Source organism: Camelina sativa, chromosome 20, assembly GCF_030686135.1.
Source record: "Camelina sativa cultivar CO46 ecotype springtype chromosome 20, ASM3068613v1".
Classification (NCBI taxonomy): Eukaryota; Viridiplantae; Streptophyta; class Magnoliopsida; order Brassicales; family Brassicaceae; genus Camelina; species Camelina sativa.
This window is the reverse complement of record NC_141899.1, coordinates 27018563-27039410: the sequence shown is the minus strand read 5'-3', so window position 1 is coordinate 27039410 and position 20848 is coordinate 27018563. Positions and strand designations below refer to the sequence as shown.

The following is a 20848-nucleotide window of genomic DNA, read 5'->3' as shown; positions in this document are numbered from 1 at the left end:
TCAAAATCCCTCGATTTACATTCAACTATCATAAAGATGTATTAAAATATTAAAATAAGTTTTGAGCATTTATTCTCGATCTCTTAAATGATGGTGTCATGCTGTGTATGGCAATAAGCGTAAATAAATTTGATCGATTAATATAGTTCCATTAATTGAGTTAAGTAGAAATGTTATTTTAAGAAAATCTGTAGGGGTTAATTAAGTAGAAATGTTATTTTAGGAAAATATGTAGGGGTTAATGTTGCAAAAAAAAAATTAAATAAGATAAACTTCAAGGGCATAAACCAAAATGTACTTCAAAAATGTTAATATAGATACTGTAATTGAGAAAAATTTATACCCGCAGAAAGATCGGGATACTGAATAATAAAAGAAAAACTAGAGAGAATTTTTACTTCTTTATAATTGAAGTTTGCAATATTTTTGTGGTTTACAACAAATGAATTCGATCGTTTATATAGAAGTAAATAAACAATTTACTATGTGCATAGTAATGGTGGGCTTCACACAAAACAATAAACAACAAACGATTTGAACCATGAGTTTTTGCGTTGTCTCTTTTGTTGACTTTCATAACACTTCCCTTTGGAGGCCAGTGTCACTATGTCTCCTACATAATATCTTTTATTGCCTTGTTTAAAACGTTGAGAATTTTATCAATTATGTCATGTACGGTACCAATCTTTATAACAAATGTCACTTTTGCTAACTCTTTTTTCTCGCCTGCCATACCTTAAACGGACTGTCACCCACACCATCAATGAAGACATTACCCGAGACTTTACCGATGAAGAAATTTATGATGCCATATATGCCAAATTGGAGATGATAGAGCACCATGACCAGATGACTTAACAGCTAGATTTTACAAACAATGTTGGGATATTGTTGGGAGAGATGTGGTCAAAGAAGTCATATCCTTTTTTGAAACATCCTTTCTAATACCAGACAAAAATCATACTAACATTTGTATGATCTCAAAAATCACAAATCCTTCGACTCTTTCCTACTATAGACATATTGCACTTTGCAATGTTCTTTATAAAATTATTCAAAATGTTTGGTGAAACATTTAAAGATTCATTTAAATGAGATAGTCTCTGATGCTCAAGCGGCTTTCATTCCAGGAAGGATAATTCAAGACAATGTCATACCGGGTTGAGTAAAATTTCTTGGAAACAACATTGAGGCTGTTTGGTTTTTGTGAGAAATGGATAAGCTGGATAATGGCATTGGTTCGTTCTGACAAATACATTGTTTTGATCAATGGAGTCTCTCATTGAAATATTAAACCAGAACGTGGCATTCGACAAGGGGATCCTTTATCGCTATATCTAATATATCATGGTTTTTAGGTGTCTTTAGCCATGAATAAGTCTTATCTATAGAATCTTTTTGGTATTTTTAGAGTTTTTTGAGTCTTTGTAGGATAATGGAGCTAAATAGGAAGATTTGGAGCTTAATCAAGCATTGAGGCTGAGCTACGAAGTTGGGAGGCGAAATCAGAGGATGCATCGATCGACACAACATCAGCATCACTCGATGCAGAGCCAAAGAAGAAATTGGAAGTTTTCCCAACAGTTTTGAAGATTTACAAATCGGCCCCAGAGTTTTCCATATTTGCATCATTAGTCCCTGGACGTTTTTAGGAATATAAATAGGATTTTTGGTCATTGTTTTTGACCTAAGCTTTATTTTTCCCTGCAACTTTTGAGAGCAAAACCCTGAGAGATTTTTAGAGAGCTTTTGGAGAGAAGATTCAGAACTCCTTTACTTCTTCTGTAATCTCTTTCTTAATGCAATTTATTCAGAAGATGTTTTGTGTTTCATTGATTATGTCTGAGTAGATCTACTTGTTAGGTTTAGGGTTTCTCATTAGGGATTTCATGGATTGTTAGATCTGTTAATTTAGGATTCATTATCTTTCTTGTTCTTCACCATAGGTTGTTTTTAATGCAAGATCTTTGATTAGTCATCTGGATTTAGATCTTAGGATTATTGATTGATATGAGAATATAATTGATTTTCCTGATAAGACCTTTGGTGAGCAAAATTATTTTTTGCAAAGAGATTTGGATTAGTGATTTTGTGAATTTATCTAAACCTGATTTTATTGCTGGTTTTTAACTTGAATTTTGCAAAAAGATTTGGATTTTCTGGTTTTAAACTTGGGTGAATTACTCAAATGTTACTCATTTAAGTTAATATTACCATAATCTACAAAAAAAACTTTTTTATTACTAGAATGTTTCGGGTATTTTCAAAATACCCAGCGTGCCCCTGTTTTATGTTACCGGAAAAAACGTTATTACAAAAATGTCATTGCCACGTCAGACGCCACGTCAGAAATCGCTGACGTGTAACCATAACTCAGCCGTAACGCGTTACAGAGTATGTTGCGGCTGAGTTATAGGTATGGTATGGCTGAGTTATCGGAAAAACATTTGAGTAAGAGCGGATGGCTGACTTATGAAAATCTGGCTGAGTTATGCTCATAAGTCAGCCAAGGGTTACGGCTGACTTATTAAATCTGGTTGAGTTATGCGCATAACTCAGCTGTAGTTACGGCTGAGTTTTCACCCGATAGTTGAGTTGTCAAAATTTTGGCTGAGTTATCACAACGACACGGCTGAGTTGTCAAAATTTTGGCTAAGTTATCACTACGACACAACTGAGTTACCATTTTCCGCCTGGCTGAGTTATGAAAAACGGCTGACTTATGAGATGCTGTTACGGCTGAGTTATGGTAAAAAAACTATAACTATGCTGTCACAGGCTGACTTATTGACAACTGAGCCATTTGACGGCTGACTTATTAGCAAAAGATTAATTACTAGAATGTTATTCAGTTACGGCTGACTTATCAAACGATACGGCTGAGTTTGGTAGCAATATTTTTTTGCTTTTTAATTACTGTAATGTTTAAAATACATGCATGCCATAATATTTAAAATCTTATCATATTTAGGTCTATGTCTATTTTCATTTCAAATGATAATAAAAAATAATAATTTAGGAGAAATAAAATAACTAATTAAAAAAATTATTAAATAAAAGAATAACAGTAAAAATTATTTTTCTTGATCTATGAATCAAATAAAAACTAAAAAAATAATTTTTTTGTATTATATAACTGAATTTTCGTTTTTTTAATTAAAAAAAATAGATAACTCAACTTACCACATCTTTAACTCATGAAAATTTCTATGATGTTGAATAATATTTTGAGTTAACAATTTTACAAAGGATATATCTCAAACTTGTACATCAACCATAACACATGATTATTCAAACTCAACTTCAAAAAAATTAGTTTTGTTAGTGATTGGTAACATTTTTGAATAAAATTTAGGTTTATGTCTATTTTCATTTCAAATAATAATAAAAAATAATAATTTAGGAGAAATAAAATAACTAACTAAAAAAGTTATTAAATAAAAGAAAAACAGTAAAAATTATTTTTCTTGATATATGAATTAAATAAAAACGAAAAAATAATTTTTTTGTATTATATAACTGAATTTTCGTCTTTTTTAATTAAAAAATAGATAACTCAACTTACCACATCTTTAAATCATGAAAATTTCCATGATGTTGAATAATCTTTTGAGTTAACAATTTTACAAATGATATACCTCAAACTTGTACATCAACCATAACACATAATTATTCAAATGTATGAATTACTCAAACTTGGGTGAATTACTCAAATGTTACTCATTTTAGTTAATATTACCATAATCTACAAAAAAACTTTTTTATTACTAGAATGTTTCAGGTATTTTCAAAATACCCAGCGTGCCCCTGTTTTATGTTATCGGAAAAAACGTTATTACAAAAATGCCATTGCCACGTCAGACGCCACGTCAGAAATCGCTGACGTGTAACCATAACTCAGCCGTAACGAGTTACAGAGTATGTTGCGGCTGAGTTATAGGTATGGTATGGCTGAGTTATCGGAAAAACATTTGAGTAAGAGCGGATGGCTGACTTATGAAAATCTGGCTGAGTTATGCTCATAAGTCAGCCAAGGGTTACGGCTGACTTATTAAATCTGGTTGAGTTATGCGCATAACTCAGCTGTAGTTACGGCTGAGTTTTCACCCGATGGTTGAGTTGTCAAAATTTTGGCTGAGTTATCACAACGACACGGCTGAGTTGTCAAAATTTTGGCTGAGTTATCACTACGACACAACTGAGTTACCATTTTCCGCCTGGCTGAGTTATGAAAAACGGCTGACTTATGAGATGCTGTTACGGCTGACTTATGGTAAAAAAAAACTATAACTCAGCTGTCACAGGCTGACTTATTGACAACTGAGCCATTTGACGGCTGACTTATTAGCAAAAGATTAATTACTAGAATGTTATTCAGTTACGGCTGACTTATCAAACGATACGGCTGAGTTACATATTTTCAGTTGATGAAGCGGCTGAGTTTGGTAGCAATTTTTTTTGCTTTTTAATTACTGTAATGTTTTTCATGTTGTGGCTGAGTTACATTGTTAACTAAACTTCTTTGTTACATTGCAAATTAAAAGATTAACTACATGCATGCCATAATATTTAAAATCTTATCATATTTAGGTCTATGTCTATTTTCATTTCAAATGATAATAAAAAATAATAATTTAGAAGAAATAAAATAACTAATTAAAAAAGTTATTAAATAAAAGAATAATAGTAAAAATTATTTTTCTTGATCTATGAATCAAATAAAAACGAAAAAAATAATTTTTTTGTATTATATAACTGAATTTTCGTTTTTTTAATTAAAAAAAATAGATAACTCAACTTACCACATCTTTAACTCATGAAAATTTCCATGATGTTGAATAATATTTTGAGTTAACAATTTTACAAAGGATATACCTCAAACTTGTACATCAACCATAACACATGATTATTCAAACTCAACTTCAAAAAAATTAGTTTTGTTAGTGATTGGTAACATTTTTGAATAAAATTTAGGTTTATGTCTATTTTCATTTCAAATAATAATAAAAAATAATAATTTAGGAGAAATAAAATAACTAATTAAAAAAGTTATTAAATAAAAGAAAAACAGTAAAAATTATTTTTCTTGATATATGAATTAAATAAAAACGAAAAAATAATTTTTTTGTATTATATAACTGAATTTTCGTTTTTTAATTAAAAAAATAGATAACTCAACTTACCACATCTTTAACTCATGAAAATTTCCTTGATGTTGAATAATCTTTTGAGTTAACAATTTTACAAATGATATACCTCAAACTTGTACATCAACCATAACACATAATTATTCAAACTCAACTTCAAAAAAATTAGTTTTGCTAGTGATTGGTAACATTTTTGAATAAAATTTAGGTTTATGTCTATTTTCATTTCAAATGATAATAAAAAATAATAATTTAGGAGAAATAAAATAACTAATTAAAAAATAAAATAACTAATTAAAAAAGTTATTAAAAAAAACAGTAAAAATTATTTTTTCTTGATATATGAATTAAATAAAAATGAAAAAAATAATTTTTTTGTATTATATAACTGAATTTTCGTTTTTTTTTAATTAAAAAAAAATAGATAACTCAACTTACCACATCTTTATCTCATGAAAATTTCCATGATGTTGAATAATCTTTTGAGTTAACAATTTTACAAATGATATACCTCAAACTTGTACATCAACCATAACACATGATTATTCAAACTCAACTTCAAAAAAATTAGTTTTGTTAGTGATTGGTAACATTTTTGAATAAAATTTAGGTCTATGTCTATTTTCATTTCAAATGATAATAAAAAATAATAATTTAGGAGAAATAAAATAACTAATTTAAAAAAGTTATTAAATAAAAGAAAAACAGTAAAAATTATTTTTTTTACTATATAAATTAAATAAAAACGAAAAAATAATTTTTTGTATTATATAGATGAATTTTCGTTTTTTTAATTAAAAAAAAAATAGATAACTCAACTCAAATAGGAGAAATAAAATAACTAATTAAAAAAGTTATTAAATAAAAGAAAAACAGTAAAAATTATTTTTCTTTATATATGAAATAAATAAAAACGAAAAAATATTTTTTTGTTTTATATAACTGAATTTTTGTTTTTTTAATTAAAAAAAAAATAGATAACTCAACTTACCACATCTTTAACTCATAAAAATTTCCATGATGTTGAATAATCTTTTGAGTTAACAATTTTACAAAGGATATACCTCAAACTTGTACATCAACCATAACACATGATTATTCAAACTCAACTTCAAAAAAATTAGTTTTGTTAGTGATTGGTAACATTTTTGAATAAAATTTAGGTCTATGTCTATTTTCATTTCAAATGATAATAAAAAATAATAATTTAGGAGATATAAAATAACTAATTAAAAAAGTTATTAAATAAAAGAAAAACAGTAAAAATTATTTTTTCTTGATATATGAATTAAATAAAAACGAAAAAATAATTTTTTTGATAACTCAGCCATAACTCACTATAACTCAGCCGTCACATGACTTTTCGTTTTTCCGTAAATATTATAACTCAGCCGTAAAGTCATATATATCTTCTATTTACTTTCAGATTTTTCTTGTGATAACTCAGCCATAACTCACTATAACTCAGCCGTCACATGACCTTTCGTTTTCCCGTAAATATTATAACTCAGCCGTAAAGTCATATATATCATCCATTTACTTTCAGATTGTTTCTTGTGATAACTAAGCCATAACTCACTATAACTAAGCCGTCACATGACCTTTCGTTTTTCCATTTTTCATAACTCAGCCGTAAATTGATATTTTAGCGGGAAACCATCAGTTAACCTAATAATAGACATATTTCCATTCTAAATTTAAATTTTGAGTTATAATAATTTTAATATTCAATTGTTAGAGAAATACTTTTAGGAAAATAAAATTCTAAATTCGAATAATAATTATTTAATTATTTGCAATAATATCTTGTGATAAAAAGCTCACTTTATGAATTTATTACCCGTGTGGATTTGAGCATCTTAGAATTAGTGATTTTTTGCGTTTCCCTAACAACACTTTTTGTAATATCGAGAGACGTTTTAATACTTTGCGAAAAATAAAATTCTAAATTCGAATAATAATTATTTAATTATTTGCAATAATATCTTGTGATAAAAAGCTCACTTTATGAATTTATTATGCGTGTGGATTTGAGCAGGCACAGAATTAGTGATTTTTCGCGCTTCCCTATCAACACTTTTTGTAATATCGAGAGACGTTTTAATACTTATTAGGAATCTGACAGAACAAAAGACCCATGAAAGAAGAATACGTTTTCATATTATTAGAAGACCCTAAACGATAACTCAGCCATAACTCAGCCAACCCTCAAATTAGAATGACTAAATAACCTACCAAACCGAACCGAACCGGAAACTCTTTTTCCATTATTTTTCGGTTAATTACGATTATATTCGGCTTGCTATCGGTTATATTATGTTAATCGACCTAATTTGGGTAACATTTGGATTATTTATGGTTATATATTCAACTAACCGACCCATAACCGGAAATAACCAAAAAGTAATTTCAAAAAATTTTAAATTTTCAAATGGTTATCATATTAGTATATCCAAATTACCACCTTAAACCAAACACAATATAACCAAAACCAAATTGTTATATTAAAACCCATAATGTTGGAAATATGAACCCTACACCTCAAACCCTAACCCTAGCCCTAACCATAACCCCTAAATGTCATGTTTTGAATGTTTTACACATTTTGATCAGACTGTGTAAAAATCAATCTTTGTCTATAATTATTACTTTTTATTGCTTATAATGATTGTAATATTCATTTTTTCATTCTATATTTTAATTTTGAGTTATAATAATTCTAATTTACAAATATTTCATAAGTCAGCCGTTTATGTCGATAACTCAGCCATATCAGTCAATTGTTTGAGAAATACTTTTATTAAAAAAAAAATTAAAAAAATTCAAATTCAAATTTTGAATTCCTTTTAAATAAAAAATCGCTAAAATCTCATTTAGTACGTGTGTGGTTCTTAACAATAAACATAATTATTGTTTGTGTCTCCCCAACAACACTTTTTGTATTTTCGAGAAGGTATATAATAAATTAATATATCCGTTGCATAACTCAGCCATAACTTTACCGTAACTCAGCCAACCCTCAAATTAGAATGACTAAATAATCGACCAAACTGAACCGAACCGAAAAAAATAATTTTTCCAATTTGGTATTTTTGAATTGGTATGTTTGGTTAATTTCGGTTATATTCGGCTTACTTTTGGTTATATTAGGCTAATCTACTTAATTACAATATATTTTGATTTATTTATGGTTATATTTTAATCTAACCGACCCATAACCGGAAATAACCAAATTTTGTTTTGATTTTTTAAAAATATATTCAAATGGTAATAATATTAGTATATCCATTTACCACCTTAAACCAAATACATTAGAACACATTAGAACCAAAACCAAAAAACAAAAAATGTTACTCATCTAAACCCTACATCTCAAACCCTAAACCCCAACCCTAACCTTAACCCCTAAACGTCATGTGTTGTATGTTTAACACATTCTGGTGAGAATGTGTAAAAATCGATATTTTCTATAATTATTACTTTTTATTGATTATAATAATTGTAATATTCTTATTTCAATTGTACATTTAAATATTGAGTTATAATAATATAAATTTACAAATATTTCATAAGTCAGCCGTGTAAGTCAATAACTCAGCTATCACTTAGTCACTTCGTCGGAATTTTTTTATTTTTTATTTGAATTTTGAATTCAGTTTTTTAATTATTTTGTATAATATATTGTGAAAAAACTAACTTTATAAATTTATTACGCGTGTGGATCTGAGCAGGCACAAAATTATTGTTGGGTTTTCCCAACAATACTTTTTGTAATATCGAGGCACGACACGAAAGACCAAACGAAGCCGTACCAAGTACATAACTCAGCCATACAAAGTACATAACTCAGCCGTACGAAATAAATAACTCAGCCATAACATATATGTTTATTTAATAATACACAGAGATATGTATCATATGGCCTCAATTTAATGTGTATCATATGGTCAATTCAATGTTATATAGAAAGATGGCAATTTGTATAAGCTGTGTTTCTTAATTAATTTATAGTTTTATACATACTCTATACAAGCACAACTAGCATGATGATGATATATGGAGGCAATTTAGGATCCCTAGAGTAAAAAGTTAAATTAATGTTGTATAGGCACACAACTAATAGGTACAAATACAAGTTTCTGAAGGCAACAACAGCAAATATAGCTGTGATTAACATATTAACAAATATACTGTAAAACGATTCAATCACAAATCAACTAACAATACAAAGAGAACTCTCATCTCATTTCTTCCTTCTCTCTTTTTCTCTTCCAAATTATTCATGGAGAGTTCAATGAACAATGCTTTCATTATGAGCAAACATGAAACAACGGCGTTTTCAGGCGACCAAACTCCGGAGGAAAGCAGCTGGACTATGTACTTTGAGGATTTCTTCGAGGCTTCTTCAAGCATAGTGCAAGCCGGAGATTGCAGCTCTTCCTCCATCTCCGACGCAGCGTCGTTTGTCGCCACTAAGAAGACTCTCCACGTGTCTAAGCAAGAAGGGTCTAATTATTCCATGAACATCAAGAGGACAAGAAATAGAGAGATTCCTTTTGGTCGTCATCATGATCTTGAAGACACTGCCTCTTCTCCTTCTCATAGCCCTAACGTCAGTGTCTCTCTCTCTCTCTCATTCTCTCTATGAATATATGAAGAATTGACACAACCTGGCTACAATTCTTGATTAGTAAAGCTTCTTTTGATCAACTAGAATGAATTGAGTTCATTGTTACCCGTAGGAGACTACGGTATCACAATGAAAGGCAAGGAGAAGATCTGTGTTGGCATAATACATGAAGTCTATCTGCGAAAGAGGATATATCAAATGTAATGAAGTCTATCTGCGAAAGAGGATATAAAAATGTTCAGTGAACAGCAATACTAAACTATGTTACTACAACCTTAACGGTAAAAGTAAGTGGCACACTTCCTGCCTGCTCAAAGTTATAGTCCCATGTGACGGTTTCTGGGATTCTCGTTCTTATCTCAGAGTAGATGCAAGCGTTTAGTGTATCCACAGATCTAACATACACACACACACACACATCAGCTAACTCAATCAGTAATATTCACAAAACTGGAAGTGAAATTAGCATCAGATATTTCTGAAATAACAAAAGCAGAGGATCATAAGTTCATACTTGAGAAGAAGCTCCATATCAGGACCCGGATACTTCATCTCTATAGTATTCGAATGTCCAGGTGATGAAAACGTGTTCAAGCAATCCACAAAAAGACCTAAGCTAATTCCAAATCTCGGTCTCCCTTGAGACCCATACTCGTATTTCGTGAATAGCTTTCTCCGATTAAACCTCAAAACATTTCAGATTCCACAATTTGACAAACATGGTGAAATCGAATTTTTTTTTGGGGGAACTGAGAAATCGATACCTCGCGTTGAAGATAAACCTTGGCTTGAAGACAACCTGATTCCTCCACGATTAATACTATTCCGTGTTCATATAACTCCACTAATGCATCCTGGATTCGCACAGTTTTCACAGAGAGATCAGTGAAGGGACGATCGATGAAATTAAAAAAACCCTAGATGGATTTATCCAAAGAAGGGAGATACCTGGTGGCGTTTCCATCGTACGCAAGTGAGTGCATCGACCATTCCTTGAACATTATCGAGCTGGCAAATAAGGTCCGGCACGTCTGGTTCAATAGTCGGCGACGATGATTCTAATTCTGACGGTGGACTCAGTGTTTGATCTGTTCTCTGATCTCATCTTATCTAGGGTTTCAGGTTTTAATACGATTTGTTTGACGGCGAGAGAGTGGACAAAAATAGAGTATCGCTAGTTTCGGCGAGAAGAGAGAGGTTTTTTTTTGGTTATGAACAGTGGAAACTGTTGATATAAACAAGAGAAAACAAAACTGTGGATCTAAGAAAAATGCATAATGATGTGTTAAATCATATCTGATGTGTATTTTAATTTGTTGATGTGTATTTTTTTTTAATTTTTTACTCAAATTTGAAAAACAAAACCCAAGGGTTAAATTGTAATTACAACCAAGACACTAAACATTCTAGTAATTTTCAAAAGATTTATAGATATGAATAATAAACCAACTTTTGGATAACATTTCAGTAATTGTTTCTTTAAACTTAGATAATATTTGCAGTGAGAACTGATTTATTTTATAATTGTGTTTAGAATTCAAGAACGGTGCTTAATTATTGAATCCTGCTTACTTAATTAATTGATCTGATTTTCCATGATTTCATGAGAATTTCCCTAGCTCTAGCATTTGTTCCTATTGATTTACAACTCTCTTATTTTTTGTTTTTGCATTGCTATTTAAATTACAATTTTGGTTTAGCATAATTAAAAGATTATTAAATCTATTGTGTGAGTCTAGAGTTCTTGTGGATTCGATCCCTAAATACTACATTGACCTCTTAATTTGAGAGAGTAGCTCTAGGGTAAATTTGAGCATATCAATATCTCTTCATTCTTTGTTCAGATGTCCTTAGTCATCTCATTACATCCAGAGCTACAGATGGAGATATAAGGGGAATTAGAATCGGTAATGGAGTTCCAAGCATTACACATCTGGAGTTTGCAAATGACTCCCTCTTCTTTTGCCAAGCAAACAAGAGGAATTGTCAAGCACTCAAGGTCGTTTTCAATGTTTATGAATATTATTCGAGCCAAAAAATAAATACAACCAAATCAATGATCACCTTTAGATCCCGAGTATATGCTGATACTCAAAATTGCTTAAAACAAATGTTGGATATCCCAAATCATGGAGGTGGTGGTAAATATCTAGGCCTACCAGAATAATTTGGAAGAAAGAAAAAAAATGTTTGACTACATCATTGCTCGGGTTAAAAACCACACTTTCTCATGGAACACAAGATCCTAGTCTTTTGCAGGAAAAGAGATAATGTTAAAGTCGGTAGCACTTGCAATGCCAGTCTATGCTATGTCCTGTTTTAAATTACCCAAAGGACTGATCTCAGACATTGAGTCTCTATTAATGAAGTTCTGGTGGGAGAAAGGTTTAAGTCAAAGAGGTATTCCCTAGATAGCTTGGAAGAGGCTTCAATATTCAAAAAAGGAAGGAGGCCTTGGTTTTAAAGATTTAACCAAGTTTAATGATGCTTTACTTGCGAAACAAGCCTGGAAATTAATACAACTTCCTAACTCCCTGTTTGCCCATATTATGTAAGCACGTTATTTCCGTGATGATTCAGTCCTAGATGCAAAGGAGCGGAAAACCAATCATACGGCTGGGCATCGTTGCTATCTGGCATTAACCTTATCAAAAAAGGAACAAGATACATAGTCGGTGATGGTAAAACTACATGTTTAGGAGTTGATAACGTCATTAGCTCCCATCCACCTTGCCCTCTAAGTACAGCCCATATTGACAAAAACATTCCACTGGAGAACCTTTTTTTTACGGAACGGATCATCCAGAACTTGGAACAAAACAAAAAAGATGCTCTCGTTAACCCTACCGATCATGAGTATCTTCACTCTATCCATCTTGCCTGCGTAGAAAAACTAGATAAATTGATATGGGACTACAATGCGTCGGGGGTCTACTCAGTTCGTTCTGGTTTTTGGCTATTGACACAAGAATTCAGCCTACCATCCCACATGGCTCGGTTGATTTAAAAAACAAGGTTTGGAAGTTGCCAATACTCCCAAAGATCAAACATTTTATGTGGAGAGTCCTCTCATGGCCAATTGCTACTTTGACAAGATTGATCACTCGTGGTAAACAGATGGATACTACATGTCCCCGCTGTCGACAAGAAGATGAGACAATCAAGCATGTCCTCTTCACATGTCCTTTTGCAACCATGATTTGGCGAATGTCTAATACTCCATCCAATAACCAATGACATTGAAGGAAGAAACATCTCCAACATTCTCACTTTATATCAGAATCAATCCATGACAGATATCCAAAGGTTTCTCCCATTGTGGCTAATATGGCATATTTGGAAAGCTCAAAATGATTTCATCTTTAAGAATATATTGGGAAGCCCATCAATAACTATTCTATAAGCACAGACAGAAATGACGAACTGGATAAAGATCTCCACACAAACCTCCACAAGACAACTATCACGAATCCATTCTGATGAAGTTTCATGGTCGGCTCCATGTCCTCCTTTTGTTAAATGTAATTTTAATGCAGGCCTACATCTCCCAACCTTACAAGCAACATGCAGATGGATAATAAAGGACCACCAAACCCAAGCACTTTTCAGGGGCTCATCCTGTTTAAGTCATGTATTAACTCCCTTAGAAGCTGAAAGAAAAACACTTTTAGTGGCTATTCAACAATGTTGGATCCGGGGGTATACAAAAGTTCGTTTTGAAGGTGATTGTCAAAGTCCCATCAATATTACCAATGGTTTGACCTCAAATGCTGCAACATCAAATCTCATACAAGATATTCATTTCTGGTCCTCAAAGTTTAAGTCAGTAAATTTCTGTTTTACAAAAATAGTTTGTAATGGTGCTGCTCATTGTCTAGCAAAACTTGGTTGCCTTTCTTCTGATTTTAATTCTGATTCTATATCTCAGCCTTTGTGGCTAAAAGAACAATTGTAAATTGATTTGAGAAATTAAATACAACTCTATTTCGACGAAAAATAAAAAATGAGAGCCGACCCCATGCACAAGCTAGTGAAACATATGCTTGCGGTAAAGAATAAATATCTAGTTTTTCTGGCCTTTAATTTAAAGTAAAGTTTCGTAAGCGTACTGGTAAAAATCAATTAAAAAATACATGAGATCTCGTGCTCGAGGGTGATGTGACTTCCGTGAGACAAACATGACCATAATCTCGCTCTCGCATATTAAGAGAAATGTCATATGAAAACTTTTTCAAATCTATATTTACATTTTAAAGTACATTTTGTGTTCTACCTTTTAAGTTATACTTATTTACAAAGTTAATTTCTAAAAAATTGCATAGAAAAACAAAATCAATTAGATTCCTAAAATGTCTCTACCAATTTGGTTTATAATTTCCTAAAATAATTTACATTTACAAATTTATTACACTTAATAACATATGCCAAAAATATCTATACAATATTTTTTTCCTTTAAAAACTCTAATATTCAATAATAACTATATTTTTTATATGAACAATTGAAATCTTTAATGGTTATTAATATGCTGATAAAAAAATGTAAAAATAATTATTTCACAGATTAAATCTAATAAATTGGAGTATTTATAGTATAATTTAATCTACGGTATACTGCATAATAACTTTCATGGATATAATTCTTTCACGGGTTAAATCTAAACTTACATGTTAAATTTAAAAAAACTAAAATTTTTAAAATATAATAATACAAGGATAATTATTTCACGGATTAAATCTAAAAAGTACTAAAAATTTAAATTTTATGACCATAAGAAATTCGATAAGGCAAAAATGTAACATTATTATAAATAAAACTAAATAATTGTCCGTCATGTATGCGGTATACATATGGTCAAATTTTAATAAAAATTTTTGACAAAAAGTTTTTCACGCCAAAAAAAATTTACAAGGTTTTTAAAAGGTTTTATAAGGTAGAAACCTTGTAAAAGCCTTGTAAACGCTTATACAAGATTTTTAAAAGAGTTTTAAAAGGTTTTAAAAGGTTTTTAAAAAGTTTTTTAAACACCTTGTAAACGCTTTTACAAGGTATTTATATGGTTTTTAAAAGGTTTTTAAAAAATTTTCAAAATGTTTTTAAAAAGGTTTTTAAATGATATAACATTACTTTATAAGTTTATTTGAATTAAAATTATTTATTTTAATTACAATTTTGTTTTAAATATTTAAATAAAATTCTGTTTTTACCCTTACTATATCAATTAATAATTAATTTTAAATGATATGACATTAATTTATAAGTTTATTTGAATTAGAATTAATTTTATTTTAAAAATTTTATTTTAAATATTTAAATAAACTTCCATTTTTACCCTTACTATATCAATTAATAATTAATTTTAAATGATATGACATTAATTTATAAGTTTATTTGGATTAAAATTAATTTTATTTTAATTAATTTATAAGTGTATTTGAATTAAAATTAATTTTATTTTATGTTAAATGATATGACCAAGTCTGTGAAAGCGAGAGAGGAGAATAAACATGAATTAGAGTTTGATGAAGATGATTGTATTTTTTTGTAAAACAAAATTGTAATTAAAATAAATAATAATTCAAATAAACTTATAAATTAATGTCATATTATTTAAAATTAATTATTATTTGATATAGTAAGGGTAAAAACGGAATTATATTTTTGTCAAAAAAGCGTAGGTATGAAACTAACAAAATTTATTAGTTTAGGTATTAAATCGCATCTTTTAATTAAATGATGTATTTTTCTTCCAACCAAAAAAAACGAGGTATTAAACGTCCAAATAAAAAATAGATGAGGTATTTTTAAGCAGGCCCCAAGCTACACCTTGTATATGGAAAAAAGGCCTTACTAAAACCTTGTATATGGAAATTGGGCTCCATGGTAACTTTTTTGCCCCACAGTTTGATTAATAGCAGCCCATTTTATAAAATAAAATAAATTATTTAAATTTGCAAATGACAAAAAGAAAGAAAACAAAATCAACTAGATTTTAACCAGAACATTCTCAAAAATATCCTTTTTCATGTCCCTCATATCCCTTTTCTTAAATACTCATCCATATTGACCATTTTTAAAACTACACTTCTTTATGTACAAAATGACCAAATTACCTTTCTTTAAATGACAACAATAATGTACACTCACCAAAATCAAAAAAAATTCCCGCAAAAAATAAAAAAATTTCCCGACAAAAACGATTTTTCTGCCAAAATTTTTGAAATTTATATCTTATAAAAATATTGTAAACGTTTTTAAAAACCTTGTAAAAGCGTTTACAAAGTGTTTAAAAACCTTATAAATGCTTTTAAAAACCTTGTAAAAGCGTTTACAAGGTGTCTAAAAACTTTTTAAAAACCTTTTAAAAACTTTATAAAAAACCTTGTAAAAGCGTTTACAACGCTTTTAAAAACCTTGTAAAACGTTTACAAGGTGTTTAAAAACCTTTTAAAAACCTTTTTAAAAACATTTTGAAAATTTTTTAAAAACCTTTTAAAAACCATATAAATACCTTGTAAAAGCGTTTACAAGGTGTTTAAAAAACTTTTTAAAAACCTTTTAAAACCTTTTAAAACTCTTTTAAAAATCTTGTATAAGCGTTTACAAGGCTTTTACAAGGTTTCTACCTTATAAAACCTTTTAAAAACCTTGTAAATTTTTTTTGGCGTGAAAAACTTTTTGTCAAAAATTTTTATTAAAATTTGACCATATGTATACCGCATACATGACGGACAATTATTTAGTTTTATTTATAATAATGTTACATTTTTGCCTTATCGAATTTCTTATGGTCATAAAATTTAAATTTTTAGTACTTTTTAGATTTAATCCGTGAAATAATTATCCTTGTATTATTATATTTTAAAAATTTTAGTTTTTTTAAATTTAACATGTAAGTTTAGATTTAACCCGTGAAAGAATTATATCCATGAAAATATAAAGAGAACTCTCATCTCATTTCTTCCTTCTCTCTTTTTCTCTTCCAAATTATTCATGGAGAGTTCAATGAACAATGCTTTCATTATGAGCAAACATGAAACAACGGCGTTTTCAGGCGACCAAACTCCGGAGGAAAGCAGCTGGACTATGTACTTTGAGGATTTCTTCGAGGCTTCTTCAAGCATAGTGCAAGCCGGAGATTGCAGCTCTTCCTCCATCTCCGACGCAGCGTCGTTTGTCGCCACTAAGAAGACTCTCCACGTGTCTAAGCAAGAAGGGTCTAATTATTCCATGAACATCAAGAGGACAAGAAATAGAGAGATTCCTTTTGGTCGTCATCATGATCTTGAAGACACTGCCTCTTCTCCTTCTCATAGCCCTAACGTCAGTGTCTCTCTCTCTCTCTCATTCTCTCTATGAATATATGAAGAATTGACACAACCTGGCTACAATTCTTGATTAGTAAAGCTTCTTTTGATCAACTAGAATGAATTGAGTTCATTGTTACCCGTAGGAGACTACGGTATCACAATGAAAGGCAAGGAGAAGATCTGTGTTGGCATAATACATGAAGTCTATCTGCGAAAGAGGATATATCAAATGTAATGAAGTCTATCTGCGAAAGAGGATATAAAAATGTTCAGTGAACAGCAATACTAAACTATGTTACTACAACCTTAACGGTAAAAGTAAGTGGCACACTTCCTGCCTGCTCAAAGTTATAGTCCCATGTGACGGTTTCTGGGATTCTCGTTCTTATCTCAGAGTAGATGCAAGCGTTTAGTGTATCCACAGATCTAACATACACACACACACACACATCAGCTAACTCAATCAGTAATATTCACAAAACTGGAAGTGAAATTAGCATCAGATATTTCTGAAATAACAAAAGCAGAGGATCATAAGTTCATACTTGAGAAGAAGCTCCATATCAGGACCCGGATACTTCATCTCTATAGTATTCGAATGTCCAGGTGATGAAAACGTGTTCAAGCAATCCACAAAAAGACCTAAGCTAATTCCAAATCTCGGTCTCCCTTGAGACCCATACTCGTATTTCGTGAATAGCTTTCTCCGATTAAACCTCAAAACATTTCAGATTCCACAATTTGACAAACATGGTGAAATCGAATTTTTTTTTGGGGGAACTGAGAAATCGATACCTCGCGTTGAAGATAAACCTTGGCTTGAAGACAACCTGATTCCTCCACGATTAATACTATTCCGTGTTCATATAACTCCACTAATGCATCCTGGATTCGCACAGTTTTCACAGAGAGATCAGTGAAGGGACGATCGATGAAATTAAAAAAACCCTAGATGGATTTATCCAAAGAAGGGAGATACCTGGTGGCGTTTCCATCGTACGCAAGTGAGTGCATCGACCATTCCTTGAACATTATCGAGCTGGCAAATAAGGTCCGGCACGTCTGGTTCAATAGTCGGCGACGATGATTCTAATTCTGACGGTGGACTCAGTGTTTGATCTGTTCTCTGATCTCATCTTATCTAGGGTTTCAGGTTTTAATACGATTTGTTTGACGGCGAGAGAGTGGACAAAAATAGAGTATCGCTAGTTTCGGCGAGAAGAGAGAGGTTTTTTTTTGGTTATGAACAGTGGAAACTGTTGATATAAACAAGAGAAAACAAAACTGTGGATCTAAGAAAAATGCATAATGATGTGTTAAATCATATCTGATGTGTATTTTAATTTGTTGATGTGTATTTTTTTTTAATTTTTTACTCAAATTTGAAAAACAAAACCCAAGGGTTAAATTGTAATTACAACCAAGACACTAAACATTCTAGTAATTTTCAAAAGATTTATAGATATGAATAATAAACCAACTTTTGGATAACATTTCAGTAATTGTTTCTTTAAACTTAGATAATATTTGCAGTGAGAACTGATTTATTTTATAATTGTGTTTAGAATTCAAGAACGGTGCTTAATTATTGAATCCTGCTTACTTAATTAATTGATCTGATTTTCCATGATTTCATGAGAATTTCCCTAGCTCTAGCATTTGTTCCTATTGATTTACAACTCTCTTATTTTTTGTTTTTGCATTGCTATTTAAATTACAATTTTGGTTTAGCATAATTAAAAGATTATTAAATCTATTGTGTGAGTCTAGAGTTCTTGTGGATTCGATCCCTAAATACTACATTGACCTCTTAATTTGAGAGAGTAGCTCTAGGGTAAATTTGAGCATATCAATATCTCTTCATTCTTTGTTCAGATGTCCTTAGTCATCTCATTACATCCAGAGCTACAGATGGAGATATAAGGGGAATTAGAATCGGTAATGGAGTTCCAAGCATTACACATCTGGAGTTTGCAAATGACTCCCTCTTCTTTTGCCAAGCAAACAAGAGGAATTGTCAAGCACTCAAGGTCGTTTTCAATGTTTATGAATATTATTCGAGCCAAAAAATAAATACAACCAAATCAATGATCACCTTTAGATCCCGAGTATATGCTGATACTCAAAATTGCTTAAAACAAATGTTGGATATCCCAAATCATGGAGGTGGTGGTAAATATCTAGGCCTACCAGAATAATTTGGAAGAAAGAAAAAAAATGTTTGACTACATCATTGCTCGGGTTAAAAACCACACTTTCTCATGGAACACAAGATCCTAGTCTTTTGCAGGAAAAGAGATAATGTTAAAGTCGGTAGCACTTGCAATGCCAGTCTATGCTATGTCCTGTTTTAAATTACCCAAAGGACTGATCTCAGACATTGAGTCTCTATTAATGAAGTTCTGGTGGGAGAAAGGTTTAAGTCAAAGAGGTATTCCCTAGATAGCTTGGAAGAGGCTTCAATATTCAAAAAAGGAAGGAGGCCTTGGTTTTAAAGATTTAACCAAGTTTAATGATGCTTTACTTGCGAAACAAGCCTGGAAATTAATACAACTTCCTAACTCCCTGTTTGCCCATATTATGTAAGCACGTTATTTCCGTGATGATTCAGTCCTAGATGCAAAGGAGCGGAAAACCAATCATACGGCTGGGCATCGTTGCTATCTGGCATTAATCTTATCAAAAAAGGAACAAGATACATAGTCGGTGATGGTAAAACTACATGTTTAGGAGTTGATAACGTCATTAGCTCCCATCCACCTTGCCCTCTAAGTACAGCCCATATTGACAAAAACATTCCACTGGAGAACCTTTTTTTTACGGAACGGATCATCCAGAACTTGGAACAAAACAAAAAAGATGCTCTCGTTAACCCTACCGATCATGAGTATCTTCACTCTATCCATCTTGCCTGCGTAGAAAAACTAGATAAATTGATATGGGACTACAATGCGTCGGGGGTCTACTCAGTTCGTTCTGGTTTTTGGCTATTGACACAAGAATTCAGCCTACCATCCCACATGGCTCGGTTGATTTAAAAAACAAGGTTTGGAAGTTGCCAATACTCCCAAAGATCAAACATTTTATGTGGAGAGTCCTCTCATGGCCAATTGCTACTTTGACAAGATTGATCACTCGTGGTAAACAGATGGATACTACATGTCCCCGCTGTCGACAAGAAGATGAGACAATCAAGCATGTCCTCTTCACATGTCCTTTTGCAACCATGATTTGGCGAATGTCTAATACTCCATCCAATAACCAATGACATTGAAGGAAGAAACATCTCCAACATTCTCACTTTATATCAGAATCAATCCATGACAGATATCCAAAGGTTTCTCCCATTGTGGCTAATATGGCATATTTGGAAAGCTCAAAATGATTTCATCTTTAAGAATATATTGGGAAGCCCATCAATAACTATTCTATAAGCACAGACAGAAATGACGAACTGGATAAAGATCTCCACACAAACCTCCACAAGACAACTATCACGAATCCATTCTGATGAAGTTTCATGGTCGGCTCCATGTCCTCCTTTTGTTAAATGTAATTTTAATGCAGGCCTACATCTCCCAACCTTACAAGCAACATGCAGATGGATAATAAAGGACCACCAAACCCAAGCACTTTTCAGGGGCTCATCCTGTTTAAGTCATGTATTAACTCCCTTAGAAGCTGAAAGAAAAACACTTTTAGTGGCTATTCAACAATGTTGGATCCGGGGGTATACAAAAGTTCGTTTTGAAGGTGATTGT

At 31.2% G+C, this 20848-nt stretch overlaps 2 protein-coding genes and 2 pseudogenes across 5 annotated transcripts; 2 read left to right on the top strand and 2 right to left on the bottom strand.

The window, feature by feature from the left end:
• Positions 1–9229: 9229 nt before the first annotated feature.
• Positions 9230–11056, bottom strand: LOC147919434 (uncharacterized). 2 transcript variants are annotated; one of them, XM_087505683.1, is made up of 5 exons: positions 10726–11056; positions 10542–10631; positions 10292–10446; positions 10052–10172; positions 9230–9954 (listed from the first exon to the last, which is right to left on the bottom strand). In XM_087505683.1, exons 1-5 carry the CDS (start codon positions 10765–10767, stop codon positions 9880–9882), a joined length of 483 nt encoding a protein of 160 aa, XP_087361809.1. In that variant the 5' UTR covers positions 10768–11056; the 3' UTR covers positions 9230–9879. The 2 variants fall into 2 exon arrangements, with proteins under 2 accessions (XP_087361809.1, XP_087361810.1); XM_087505684.1 differs by having other exon boundaries at positions 9230–9991; positions 10085–10172; positions 10726–11040.
• LOC147919435 (vascular-related unknown protein 4 pseudogene) lies at positions 9430–9795 on the top strand (annotated as a pseudogene).
• A 5658-nt stretch (positions 11057–16714) lies between the features above and the next one.
• LOC147919432 (uncharacterized) lies at positions 16715–18367 on the bottom strand. 2 transcript variants are annotated; one of them, XM_087504207.1, is made up of 5 exons: positions 18067–18367; positions 17883–17972; positions 17633–17787; positions 17393–17513; positions 16715–17295 (listed from the first exon to the last, which is right to left on the bottom strand). In XM_087504207.1, the coding sequence occupies exons 1-5, from the start codon at positions 18106–18108 to the stop codon at positions 17221–17223; spliced, it is 483 nt and encodes a 160-aa protein (XP_087360333.1). In that variant the 5' UTR covers positions 18109–18367; the 3' UTR covers positions 16715–17220. The 2 variants fall into 2 exon arrangements, with proteins under 2 accessions (XP_087360333.1, XP_087360334.1); XM_087504208.1 differs by having other exon boundaries at positions 16715–17332; positions 17426–17513.
• On the top strand, positions 16771–17136 carry LOC147919433 (vascular-related unknown protein 4 pseudogene; annotated as a pseudogene). Its single transcript, XR_015592330.1, has one exon. The product of XR_015592330.1 is annotated as a vascular-related unknown protein 4 pseudogene (transcript).
• Positions 18368–20848: the final 2481 nt, after the last annotated feature.